General features: G+C 38.0%; 1 protein-coding gene across 1 annotated transcript in view; it reads right to left on the reverse strand.

Moving 5' to 3' along the window:
- BMPR1A (bone morphogenetic protein receptor type 1A) overlaps positions 1 to 12,107 on the reverse strand; it is a 35,222-nt gene that overhangs the window by 5,290 nt on the left and 17,825 nt on the right. The window contains exons 6-9 of the mRNA XM_078077487.1: positions 7,680 to 7,824; positions 3,735 to 3,927; positions 1,929 to 2,226; positions 94 to 269 (exon numbers count right to left, since the gene is read on the reverse strand). Coding sequence (XP_077933613.1) covers positions 94 to 269; positions 1,929 to 2,226; positions 3,735 to 3,927; positions 7,680 to 7,824 — 812 coding nt within the window. The remainder of the gene's footprint in view (positions 1 to 93; positions 270 to 1,928; positions 2,227 to 3,734; positions 3,928 to 7,679; positions 7,825 to 12,107) is intronic.

The raw sequence follows: 12,107 nt of genomic DNA on the forward strand, positions 1-12,107 counted from the left end.
TATACGACATCTAAATTATATAAATGAAGCTGTTACTTTTTTTGAATAATGAGGATACAAACATAACCGGAAACCCACTACCTAAAGTCTTACCTCCTGTGATACAACGACGAGCCATTTCCCAAATGATCAGGCCAAAGCTATAGATGTCGGCCATTATGTAGGGCTGGAAATGGCTTTTATTCAAGCTCTCATCCAGCACTTCCGGAGCCATGTAGCGTTTGGTACCCACCCTGGTGTTTAAGGGTACGTCAACTTCATTCGTGTCGCTGAAACAGAAGACAGTGTTCAGATTGAGGGCCAGGAACAAAATAGTTTATCTTGTATTTGTGTCTCATTTTGTAAGTCAGACTCTTCCCTCCGTGTGTACACACACACACACGCACGCACACACACACACACAACACATAAATATATAAAAAAATAAAATTAAAAAAAAAATCTATCTAACCTACTAATCTTATATCAACCTTCCCTTAACAGAATTCCTTGTGACTGGGTAAGATTTTAAAATTTAGCATTTCCCAGAGTTTAGAAAAGTAATATTTACCCTTTAAATACATGTTACATATTACACACAACCCCAGCAGGGTCCGGGGCGGCACTCAATCAGAATCATTACTGTCTGCAGTGAAAAGCTAAGTATGAATATTCATATTATCCTGGATAAAGACAATAAACACCTCACATTAGTTCAAGTTTCGTCACCAAACAAGTTTAGTGCCTCTCTAAGAAAAAGGACAGTACTGAATATAAGAAAGAGCAGTAGATAATTATGTCCCAGAACAAGCGAATGTAAAAATTAGCTGAGAGGAATCAATGCTTTTACTGTTCTCACGTGATAAACTCAGCGTTTGTGACACAGGATTACATTTTCTTTTTGGGTCCAACCAACTTAGTTCTATTGTGAGTAATGTTTACATAATCATATTGACAATCAGTAATAAATGATGTTTATTGGTTTTTCAATTTTGGGACTAAATTTTAGAGTTGGAAGACATAAATACTTTTGCTATTTAGGCCCCCAATTCTGGCAGGTTCTGGAAACTACTCCAAAGCCAAGATTAATATAACGTATTTTAGATTTTCTTAAACAGTACCTGATGAGTATGTGAGCCAATAAACACCACAATGATAAAGAACAAAAGGATCAGAACACTGTAACAACTAGGGAAGAAGATTTAAATTTTAACATTTGCTTTATTATGGACTAGTACTTTTATTTTATAACCTGAAAATGAATTCTGAAATGTAAATTGGCTGCTATATCCCAGAGTTGTAACAATATTAAAACAGTTTCAGTGGTTTCCTAAAATTCTGATAATGCTGTTTAAAAAATATCGACAATTTCAAGTGGTGATGGAGAAATGGCATACTTCTCTGTTTATGGGAGTGTAAACTGACGAACGCTTCCTAAAGGAAGAGCTTGCAATTATACTATACTTTAATAGGCACATACTCTGTTTAGCCCCTTCTCTAGGAATCCACCACGAACAAATACTTAAGCAGTCAAGGATATTATATATGGGTAAGATACAATTAAAGCATTTTTTAAACAATAAAGTAGAGATAACTTGAATGCCCATCAGTTGGTCATAGATGAAATAAATTATAGTACATCCACATAATGGAAAACTGCATCAACAGTTAAAAAGAATGAAGCAAATCTACATAAATTGCAATTGAATGATGTCTAAGACAATAAAAGCAGGAAATCAGGAACTATGTAGAGTAGGTTGTAATTTTTGTAAAAACAAAACAGAAAAACCCAGAAAAACAGAACACCAAGACATAAAAATCCCAACTATTTATTTATATAACCAGATAAGCCCAAATACATGTTTGCAATTCCACTATCTTGAATCCAAATAGGCAAATATCTTTTGGAGGTTACAATGATTTCAAAACACAGGCAAAGAACCGCTTACCTATTGAATTTAACAGCAAGGCCCAGGTCAGCAATACAGCAACTTCCATTTCTCTTAATGAGGATGTTTTTGCTCTTTAGGTCTCGATGAGCAATCGCAGGCTTTCCTTGGGTGCCATAGATTTCTGTGTGGAGATGGCACAGACCACAGGCAGCTGAATAAGCCAGCCTGAGCAGGGCTCTGGTGTCTAGGGTAGCGCATTTCAGGAAATCATAGAGAGATCCGTTTTCATGGTAATCAGTAATCAAATAGAGCTGAGTCCAGGAACCCGTACCTTTAATGTCTGCCGCGATGAAACCTGTTCATTAATGGGTTTAAAGGGTTAGTTATCAGAAATGGGTAGGAAGAATGATGAATGCTCATTTAGGATACTGAGAATAACTCTGGCATCTTGTACAGATAATAAAAATTTAATTTGCCTAGCAAAATCTCTTGAATGTGTACCATTCTTTCCTGCCATTTTCACAGATAACTCTACATTTCTGCAATATATTTAAAATAATCTTAATGATAATCATGAAAATGACAATCATATGACTAAGAAAAAGATCACATATCAGAAAATAACCTGGGGAAATGCTATCCATCTCCATGATTCTCTAAGCATGAAGAACTATAAGAAGAAGGAATGTGGAAAAGCTCTCAATTTCAAATTGAAAAGTGGACACATTAAAATAATAAAGTTAAAATATTCAACCACAAGTTTGCTCCTAAGCCAGCTCCTGTTTGCCCATCAAGCCTCAGCACACCTGCCTATCTATCTGGCTCACTGATAAGCAGGGCCATGATACCGGCCTCCTTTCTTTCTTTTTCTTGTCCCTTTCCCTTCAGAAGAAGGTCAGTGAGTGCTGGGTTGAATACTGCGCACCCCCCACTCCATGCCAATTCACGTCCACTTGGTACCGGTATATGTGACCTTATTTGGAATAGGGTCTTTGTAGATATAACCAAGTTCAGAGAAGGTCAATACTAGATTCAAGTGGGCCCTGATTCAATGACCAGTATCCTTACAAGAGGGGAATGTGGACATACAGGGGAGAAGGCCATGTGACAACAGAGAGCAAGAGTGCTATCTCCAAGCCAAGTCCAAGCCAAGAAGTGCCAAAAATTGCCGGCAGTCACCAGAAGCTGGGAGGAGGTAAGGAAGGGGCCTCTCCCAGAGCCTTCAGAGAGCATGGCCCTGCCGACACCCTCCTTTTAAACTTATGGCTTCCACAACTCCGGGAAAATAAATTTCTGTTGTTTTAAGCCACCCAGTTTGTGGTAATTTGTTGTGACAGCCCTTAGGAAACTAACAGTTAAGTGTCTGGAATACTTGTGGCAATGTGCTATGCACTCTCTAAATTAAAGGGTAGGGAAATAGTAGCTGAAAAGTCAGGAAAGCTAGAGGAGTTTCTGCACCCTACCAATCAGATCATACATAAATTATTTTTCTATTTTGTAAATGAAGGTGGGGCGGTTCGGTTTATAAAAGGCAAAAGGCACATTTAGTTAAAGTTACACTAGAAAATTGCTTAAATTACCTTTAAAAAACTTGGGCTGTGTTACTATATGAGTAAGTCCAATAAACTAGCACTACTTCGAATTTGAAACTCCCTATTGTTTTCCTAGTTGGATAGTAAATAAAGTGGTTGGTGGGCATTCAGGATTGTTTTGTAATTAAACTGTGTATTCTCGTGGGCTTCCTTTAGCCAGACGCACATAATGGAATTCACGTATGTTTTCAAAGCCCGTGTGGCAGGCTTCCACTGCACCCCACTAACCCTGTCAGAATATGGAATCGGCCGAAACCAAACGTGTACCCACCAAGTATGTTTTCGTGGCGCATCAGCACAGTTTGATAGATTTCCGTTTCTCGAAACCAGCTAGCTTCTTCAGTGGTAAAAAACACTTTGACTGCCACCTTTTCACCACGCCATTTACCCATCCACACTTCTCCGTACCGGCCTTTACCGACTTGCCGAACCATCTGAATCTGTTTGGCAATAGTTCGCTGAACCTTCACGATAAAAGCAGAATGTTTGTGGAGTTCTTGATGAAAAGAACCGGCTAAGACTGAGAAAGTGGCCCAATAGCCTGTCCCATCGAAAAGGATGGGATGTACAACCAACCCACCCCAATGGTGGAATTTATAAAGGATTTAAAAAAAGATGAAACAACGTACAATATACATTGTGAAATCGCACACTAACGGGTTAGTTGACGTGATAGATTGTTTGCAGAAATGGCCAACATAATTCTGCTCCCAGTCCCAGTCCACACCCTTGGGTAGTCTCCTGTGCAGACTCTGGGCGTGGCCACAGGATTTGCTTTTGGCAATGGAACAACAGCAGATGTGATGCAAGTAGAGACTTGAAAAGTGTTTGTGCTCCGGGGCTTGCCCTTCCTTGCTGTTCTGGAGAACTCTATGAGGGGTGAAAAAACCCTGGGAGCCCCTGGCCATGTCCGTGAACTATATCATCTAGCTCTCTAGCTGAGCAGGTCCAGAAAAGGTACTGCCCAGCAGACCCACAGAATCATGAGAGATAATAAATGTTTGTTGCTTCAAGCCACTAAGTTTAGGGATGCTTTATTATGCAGCAAAATCTAAATGTTAGTTACAAATCTTCCACTCAAGTCATTAAGATTCTACATTACATAATCTGGCCCCTGCCTGACTCTCCAGCCTCATCATTTGCTCTCATGACCCACCTCTTATTCCCCTTACTTCAGCTTTTAGAATTCATTCCTGCATATTCCTGTCTCAGAGTCTTTTTGCATGTGCAGTTCCCTTTACTTAAGAGGGTCGTTTCTCTGTGAAACAGCTTCATAGCACACGTATACCTCTCAGCTGCTGCACTTATCACAATTACAATTTTATTATTATTTATATATGGATTTGTTTGAATTCTATTCCTTCCTACTCACAGAATATAGGGGTTTGTTTAGGGGAACACTTGAAATATAGTTAAGTGCTTTCATTAATTTTTGTTGACTCAAAGATGCACATTAATTGCTACCTTTCATTTTCAGAAGCACTAGTGGCCATTCTAAATTAAAAAGAACCCTAAGGTCCAGGTTGGAAATGCAGTTAAAATGAATTAGATTTTGTGCATACCTAAACTGACTTACTTTATGTATCAGTTATTTCAGAATCCTTTTGTAATTTTTAAAGAAGTCAGGATTACTGAGGTATAAGTTACATACCACAAAATCCACTCTTTTTGAGAACTGTCTGACGAGTGTATACAGTCATATAACCACCACCACAATTAAGATAGAGAACATTTCCATCACCCAAGAAAGTTCCCTCTTGCCTCTTTAAAGTCAATCCCCTCCCCACCCACCCCCAGGCCCTGGCATCACTGATCTGTTTTCTTTTCCTACAGTTTTATCTTTTCTAGAATATCACATAAGTGAAAACATACAATATGTAGTCTTTTGTGTCTAGCTTCTTGCGCTTAGCATAAAACACTTCAAAATTCATCTATACTGTTGTTGCCTGTATCAGTAGTTCCTTTTTTATTGATGAGGAATGTTCCACTGTATGAATGTACCACGATCTGTTTATCCATTTACCAAATGATGGACTTTTGGGTTGTTGACAATTTATGTCTTACAAATAAAGCTGCTGTGAACGTTCACATTTGGGTCTTTGTGTGGGCATGTCTGCAGATCTCTTTGGTAAATACTTAGTGGAAGAACTGCTTCACCGTACAGAAAGTATATGCTTAACCTTTTCAGTCAACTGTCAATCCACTTCCCAAAGTGCCTGAAATGTTTTCATTTCAATCAGCAATGTATGAGATTTCTAGCTGATCTATACTCTTTTCCGCACTTAATATTCTCGGTCTTAGTCATGCTAGTGGATGTGCCGTATCTCACTTTAATGTTTAACTTGCAGTTCCCTGCCTTTTCTTGTGCTTATCTGCTGCAATTCCTTTCTCTTCTTTTGGGAAGTAGCTGTTCAAATCTTTTGTCCATTTTAAAAAATGGGGTTGTCTTATTACTGAATTGTAGACATTCTTTATATATTCCGCAACACAAATTCTTTCAGATCTGTGTTGCCAGTTTGTGACTTATTTTTTCCTTTGCTTAAGCTAAGTGTCTTCTGAATAGGAAAAGTTTCAAATTTGGGGGTGCCTGGGTGGCTCAGTCGTTAAGCGACTGCCTTAGGCTCAGGTCATGATCCCAGGGTCCTGGGATCGAGCCCCGTATCAGGCTCCCTGCTCTGCGGGAAGCCTGCTTCTCCCTCTCCCACTCCCCCTGCTTGTGTTCCCTCTCTCGCTGTGTCTGTCAAATGAATAAATAAAATGTTTAAAAAAAAAAAAAGTTTCAAATTTTAAAAAAGCCTAATTTATCATTTTAAAAAATGATTCATGCTTTTTGTGTCCTAAGAAACCTTGCTTAACCCAAGGTCACAATGACTTTCTAAAACATTTTCTTTTAAAGGTTTTTAGACTTTAAATTTTACATTTTACATTTAGGTCTATGGTCCATTTCAAGGTAATTTCATATTTGGAGATAACGGTCAAGATACACATTTTGGGAAACGGATGCTCAGTCTTCCCTGCACCATTTGTGGAACAGACCGTCTTCTCCCCACCGAATTACTCTGGCACCCAAATCAAGTGACATTTGTGTCCATTTCTATGCCCTCTATGCTCTTCCACTGACACACATATTTATCCCTATCCTTAGGGACCACACTAAGCTGATTACTGTAGCTTTACGGTAGGTCCAGAAAGCAGGCAGTGAATCCTTTGCTCTTTTTCAAAAGTGTTTTGGCTCTTCTAGGTCCTTTGCATTTCCATATAAATGTTAGATCAGTTTATCAATTTCTATAAACGTTTGCTCTGATTTTGGATTGAATGGAACTATAAGTCAACTTAGGATAACTGAAATTTTAATACTGAGTCTATTGAGTCAAAAACAGGATATACATCTCCCCTTATTTAGGGCTCTGTTAATTTCTCTTGGCAGTGTTTTCTAATTTTCAGTGCACAGGTCTTATATAAATTTTGTTAAGCTTATTCTAAAATATTTGATGTTTTTTGAAGCTATTTTAAATGGTACTGCTTTTAACATTTTAATTCCTAACTGCTCATTGCCAGTGTACCTACATTCAATGATTTCTGTACAGTGACCTTATATTTTACAACCCTGATAAACTCACTGGCTGGTTGTTATAGCTTTATGGTATCATCCTTAAAATTTTTCTTTGTAGATAATCATGTTGTCTGCACATGAAGACAGTTTTACTTTAACCTTTCCAATTCAATTACAGAATTATTTAATTCAATAAATTAAAAAATTAGAGATCAATGTACTTACTTTAAACAAATGCAATTAAACAATTAAAAATATGTCTGGATATCTAGTATTTATTAATTTGAAATAGTTATACTTCTCTCAACTAATGAATTTAATCTTAGGTGCAAGGAATTTATATCTGACTCCTCTTCAAGTTGGCTGTTAAAAGCAAAACTTGTGAGCTAACTCTAGCCCTTATATAGAACTTCATGATCACATTTTCTTTCCTAACTTTGCTTGTGGCTCTATCTTACTGCCTATTCTATTCTTCTTGTCTCACAGTTCTTACTTTTAACTGATTTCTTCTTGCATGACTGCAGCCATCTTTCTAAATAAGAAGGAAGAAAAAAATGTGTCTAGTAATGTTCCCTAATCTGTAACAATTACGCTGCCTACCATCATATAAGGACACAATCTGTACCCATAAACCACTCATGTCTATATGACGTCTGATCTTACCAATAAAGGTAGTCCGGATCCACTACCAGAGCTCTGTGACTGGTCAATGAGGTCTTTTAATGATTCTCCGACTGGAATAAATGCTTCATCTTGTTCCAAATCACGATTATAACGACGTCTGCTTGAGATGCTCTTGCAATAATGTCTTTTAAAAAAGCAGAAAATAACCTACATTAAAATTCCCAAACTACAAATACAAAGTTCTAGGGTAAGAAAAATCTTGAGGCTGTCGACACCATCATCCTTCCTTCAGATAGAATCACATCCAAATTAGTCTTACGGGATAATATCTCCTCTGTTAATGTCTAGGAATGGAGTTTATCAGGTAGAGTTCTATGTACATGTTAAAATGGAAAGATGTCCACAGTGCATTGGCTAGTGAAAAAAAACAGCACGCAGAAGTGTGATCCTAGCTATATAATTTTTAAAAATTATATATATCTACATATGTCTAAAAAGATCAGAAGAGATATATAACAAGTTGTAAATAGTAGTTATTTCGGGGCATGTTGGAGTACCCACCTTCTACTTTACATAAGCATTCCCGTTTGAATTTGTCAGTATTTTGAATTTTGTTGTATCAAAATGAACAATGAATATAGTTCCATTTCAAAAAAGGGAAAAGGAGCTGATGCAAAGAAATCAAACAAGTTCTCTGAACTCATTCTGACAGTTTTTTGGGTTTTTTTTAAAGATTTTATTTATTTGACAGAGAGAGATAGTGAGAAAGGGAACACAAGCAAGGGGAGTGGGAGAGGGATAAGCAGACTCCCCGCCAAGCAGAGAGCCCGATGTGGGGCTCGGTCCCAGGACCCCAGGACCATGACCTGAGACGAAGGCAGACGTCTAACGACTGAGCCACCCAGGCGCCCTCATTCTGACAGTTTTGAAGGTTCTTTTTACAGTTTCAAATTATGAAATACTTCAAACATACAGGAAAGTAAGAGATTTAACTGCCACCCATGTGTAGACCATTAACTGAATAAATATTAACATATTTATTTTAAAGACAAAACATTAGAAATATTTGAAGCTCCTGCCATCTCTCCCTGATAATTCCATTTCCTTCCTTTACTCCTCAGAAACAAACACTATCCTGAAAGGTGGTATGTCCTTCTGATTTGAATATATTCATAAACAACACTGTTTCTCTGGATACAAAGTGACTCGAATGGCATATGCTGTATTACTACTTGATATCTTGCTTAAAAAAAAAAAAAAACATCCTTGTGTGTTATGTATTTATCCATGCTGACACCTGTTTAAAAACAACAGCTCATCTTTATTGATGCCGAGTGTGTCATGCATTGTTCTAGGACTCACTTCCTCTTCACAAAACTCCTAAGAGGTGAATGCTATTGCGAAACCATGGCCCGGAGGTTCATCATTTGTCCCAAGTCAGACACCACCAAGTGGCAAAGCTGTGATCCAAACCCAGAGGCCTGGGCCTGGGAGCCAGTCTCAGTCACTACTATTCTGCCAAGGAAACGATTTAAATGGTACCTTGGGTTCTTGTTAGGAATTTACCACAATTTACTCTGACAGTCATATCTGTTAATTCCAAAAGTTTGTTAATACAAATAGTAACGCAAAAAATATTTTTGTGCCAGTCTCTTGTGCAGGAGTATAAGAATTTCTCAAAGGTACACACACTTTCAATTTTAGTGATATCACTTAATTGCTCTCCAAAGTGGAATAATATATAAAGTATAATAATAATAATAATATGCTATGAAATATTTATATATGATACTTTATAATACTATTTTAATATTTTATATAATTATATTACTATAATTATAATATAAATATAAAACATATAATACAATATTTTATATTATACTATTATAGTATATAGTATATACTATACTATACTATTACTATTTATATTATACTACACTATACTATATATTATACTATACTATACATTACACTATATATAATACTATTACAATATTTTATAATGTATTATAAAGTATAATATCACAATGTGCATTTCCCCATGTTCCAAGTTTGCACTAGAATATGCACATTTTTATGCTGTTACCAACCTGATGGGTATGAACGGACTCATTTTCCCCTGACTGCTAAGAAAGTTCGTATTTTTTCCTATGGTTCATTTTCTTCTGTGAACTGCTCCTCATATTTTTTTGCCTATTCTGTAAAGTGCCTATTCATGCTATTTAACAGGGATGTTTTCTTTTTTTCTCATTGATTCATTAGGAGTTTCTTATATAATCTGGATGCTAAATCTTTGTTAATTATGCTACACGAGTCTTCTCTCAGTCTGTCAGTATCCTGTCACTCCACTTACTGTGCTTTGTTTTTTTATTTTTATTTTTTAAAGATTTTTATTTATTTATTTACAGAGATAGAGAGAGAGCACAAGTAGGCAGAGCGGCCGACAGAAGGAGAGGGAGAAGCAGGCTTCCCGCCGAGCAGGGAGCCCGATGCAGGGCTCGATCCCAGGACCCTGGGAACACGACCTGAGCTGAAGGCAGCCGCTTATCTGACTGAGCCACCCAGGCGCCCCTGTTTTGTTTTTTTAATGTTGTCAATTTAAACTTATCAATTCCCCCCTCCCTTTTTTTTTTTTTTTAAGATCTTATTTATTTATTTGACAGAGAGAGACACAGTGAGAGAGGGAACACAAGCTGGGGGAGTGGGAGAGGGAGAAGCAAGCTTACCGCGGAGCAGGGAGCCCGATGCGGGGCTCGATCCCAGGACCCTGGGATCATGTCCTGAGCCGAAGGCAGATGCTTAACGACTGAGCCACCCAGGCGCCCCAATTTCCCCCCTTTTTGATACATGTTTTTTGTGCCGTGTTTAAAGACTGTCTTCTCAACCCTAATGTCATTAGCACATTTTAAAGGTGTTAAAATTCTGATTCTCTCGTTTAGTCCTTTAATCCATTTGGCACTTACAGTAAAGGATGGAAATTACAGAAAACATCAAGTCAGGTTTGTTTTCTCTATGGACAGCCCAATATACTTAGCCATTTTTGAATTTTATTTTTAAAACCTTATATGAGTAACTGACTCACAAATGGTTTAAAATTTGCACAGAAGGATGTGCAGTGAAAAATCTTCCTCCTGCCCTATCCCTACACCATCAAGGAGGAACTGGAAAAAGCCCGGAACTGGAACGGTTTCCACAATCTGTTCGGTAATCTTCAGGACAGCCTTTATGTCTATTTAGATAAAAAATATATATACTGCTGTTCACCTCCTGCGTTTCTCTTTTTTCTTCCAGAAATGGTAGTATGGCCATACACGCCGTCCTGCAGCTTGCGTTCTCACTGAGCCCTCCATCTGCATCCATTCCACAGCAGCACATAGAGCCTCTCTTCCTTTCACGGCGAACAGTACTCCATTGTATGGCAGTTAACCATTCCCTCACCAGGACCATTTACACTGTTTCTAGTCTTATATCATACAAGGCTAAAATGGAAAAAGTTCCTGGCATATCTGTATACACATTGCTAGAAGTTAGAACTGAATTTGGAATTTTGATGGCATGCTCTACTGACCTCCTCCCTGAAGGTTACACCAGTTACAAACCCTCCACCCTTATAGGACAGCCCATCTTCCCCACACTCATCCATGCCCTTATAACACTTTTAGAACTTTGTTTTTAATTTTATCCAAGTTCTATATTCATCTATTTTTTTTTTAAAGATTTTATTTATTTATGTGGTAGACAGAGAGAGCCCAAGTAGAGGGAGAAGGAGAAGCAGGCTCCCCGCTGAGCAGGGAGCCTGATGCGGGGCTCGATCCCAGGACCCCAAGATCATGACCTGAGCCGAAGGCAGACGCTTAACCGACTGAGCCACCCAGGCGCCCCTTTCCTTGAGTACTTTAAAGATGCTGCTCTGCTCTATGCATTGTTTCCCCTGAAAAGTCGGCTACCATCATCCTTACCTTTCTTCCTCTATACCTAATCTGCCTTTTTTCTCTTTTTATTACTGGCTTTGAGCAATTTGATAATGATGTACCTTGGTGTAGTTTTCTTTTGAGTTTCTTGTACTTTGGCTCTACGGGTTTACAGTTCTAATTAAATCTGAAAAAAATCTTGGTCATTATTTCTTAAAATATTTCACTCTCTCTCCTCCTCTTCTCTCCTTTCCTTTGGGAACTCCAGTGTATATACAGTTGACCCTTGAACGACGTGGGTTTGAACCGCATGGGTCCATTTATATGTAGATCTTTTTTTCAATACAGCATAGTACTGTAAATGCATTTTCTTTTCCTCATGATTTTCTTAATACATTTTCTTTTCTCTAAGAGCTCACTCTAAGAATATAGCATATAGTACACACCAGACAAAAAATGTGTGTTAATCAGGCGTTTTGTTTTATTGGTAAGGCTTCCAGTCAACAGCAGGCTATCAGTAGTTACGTTGTGGGGGAGTCGGTTATGCACAGATTTT

This window comes from Halichoerus grypus, chromosome 7, assembly GCF_964656455.1.
Source record: "Halichoerus grypus chromosome 7, mHalGry1.hap1.1, whole genome shotgun sequence".
Classification (NCBI taxonomy): Eukaryota; Metazoa; Chordata; class Mammalia; order Carnivora; family Phocidae; genus Halichoerus; species Halichoerus grypus.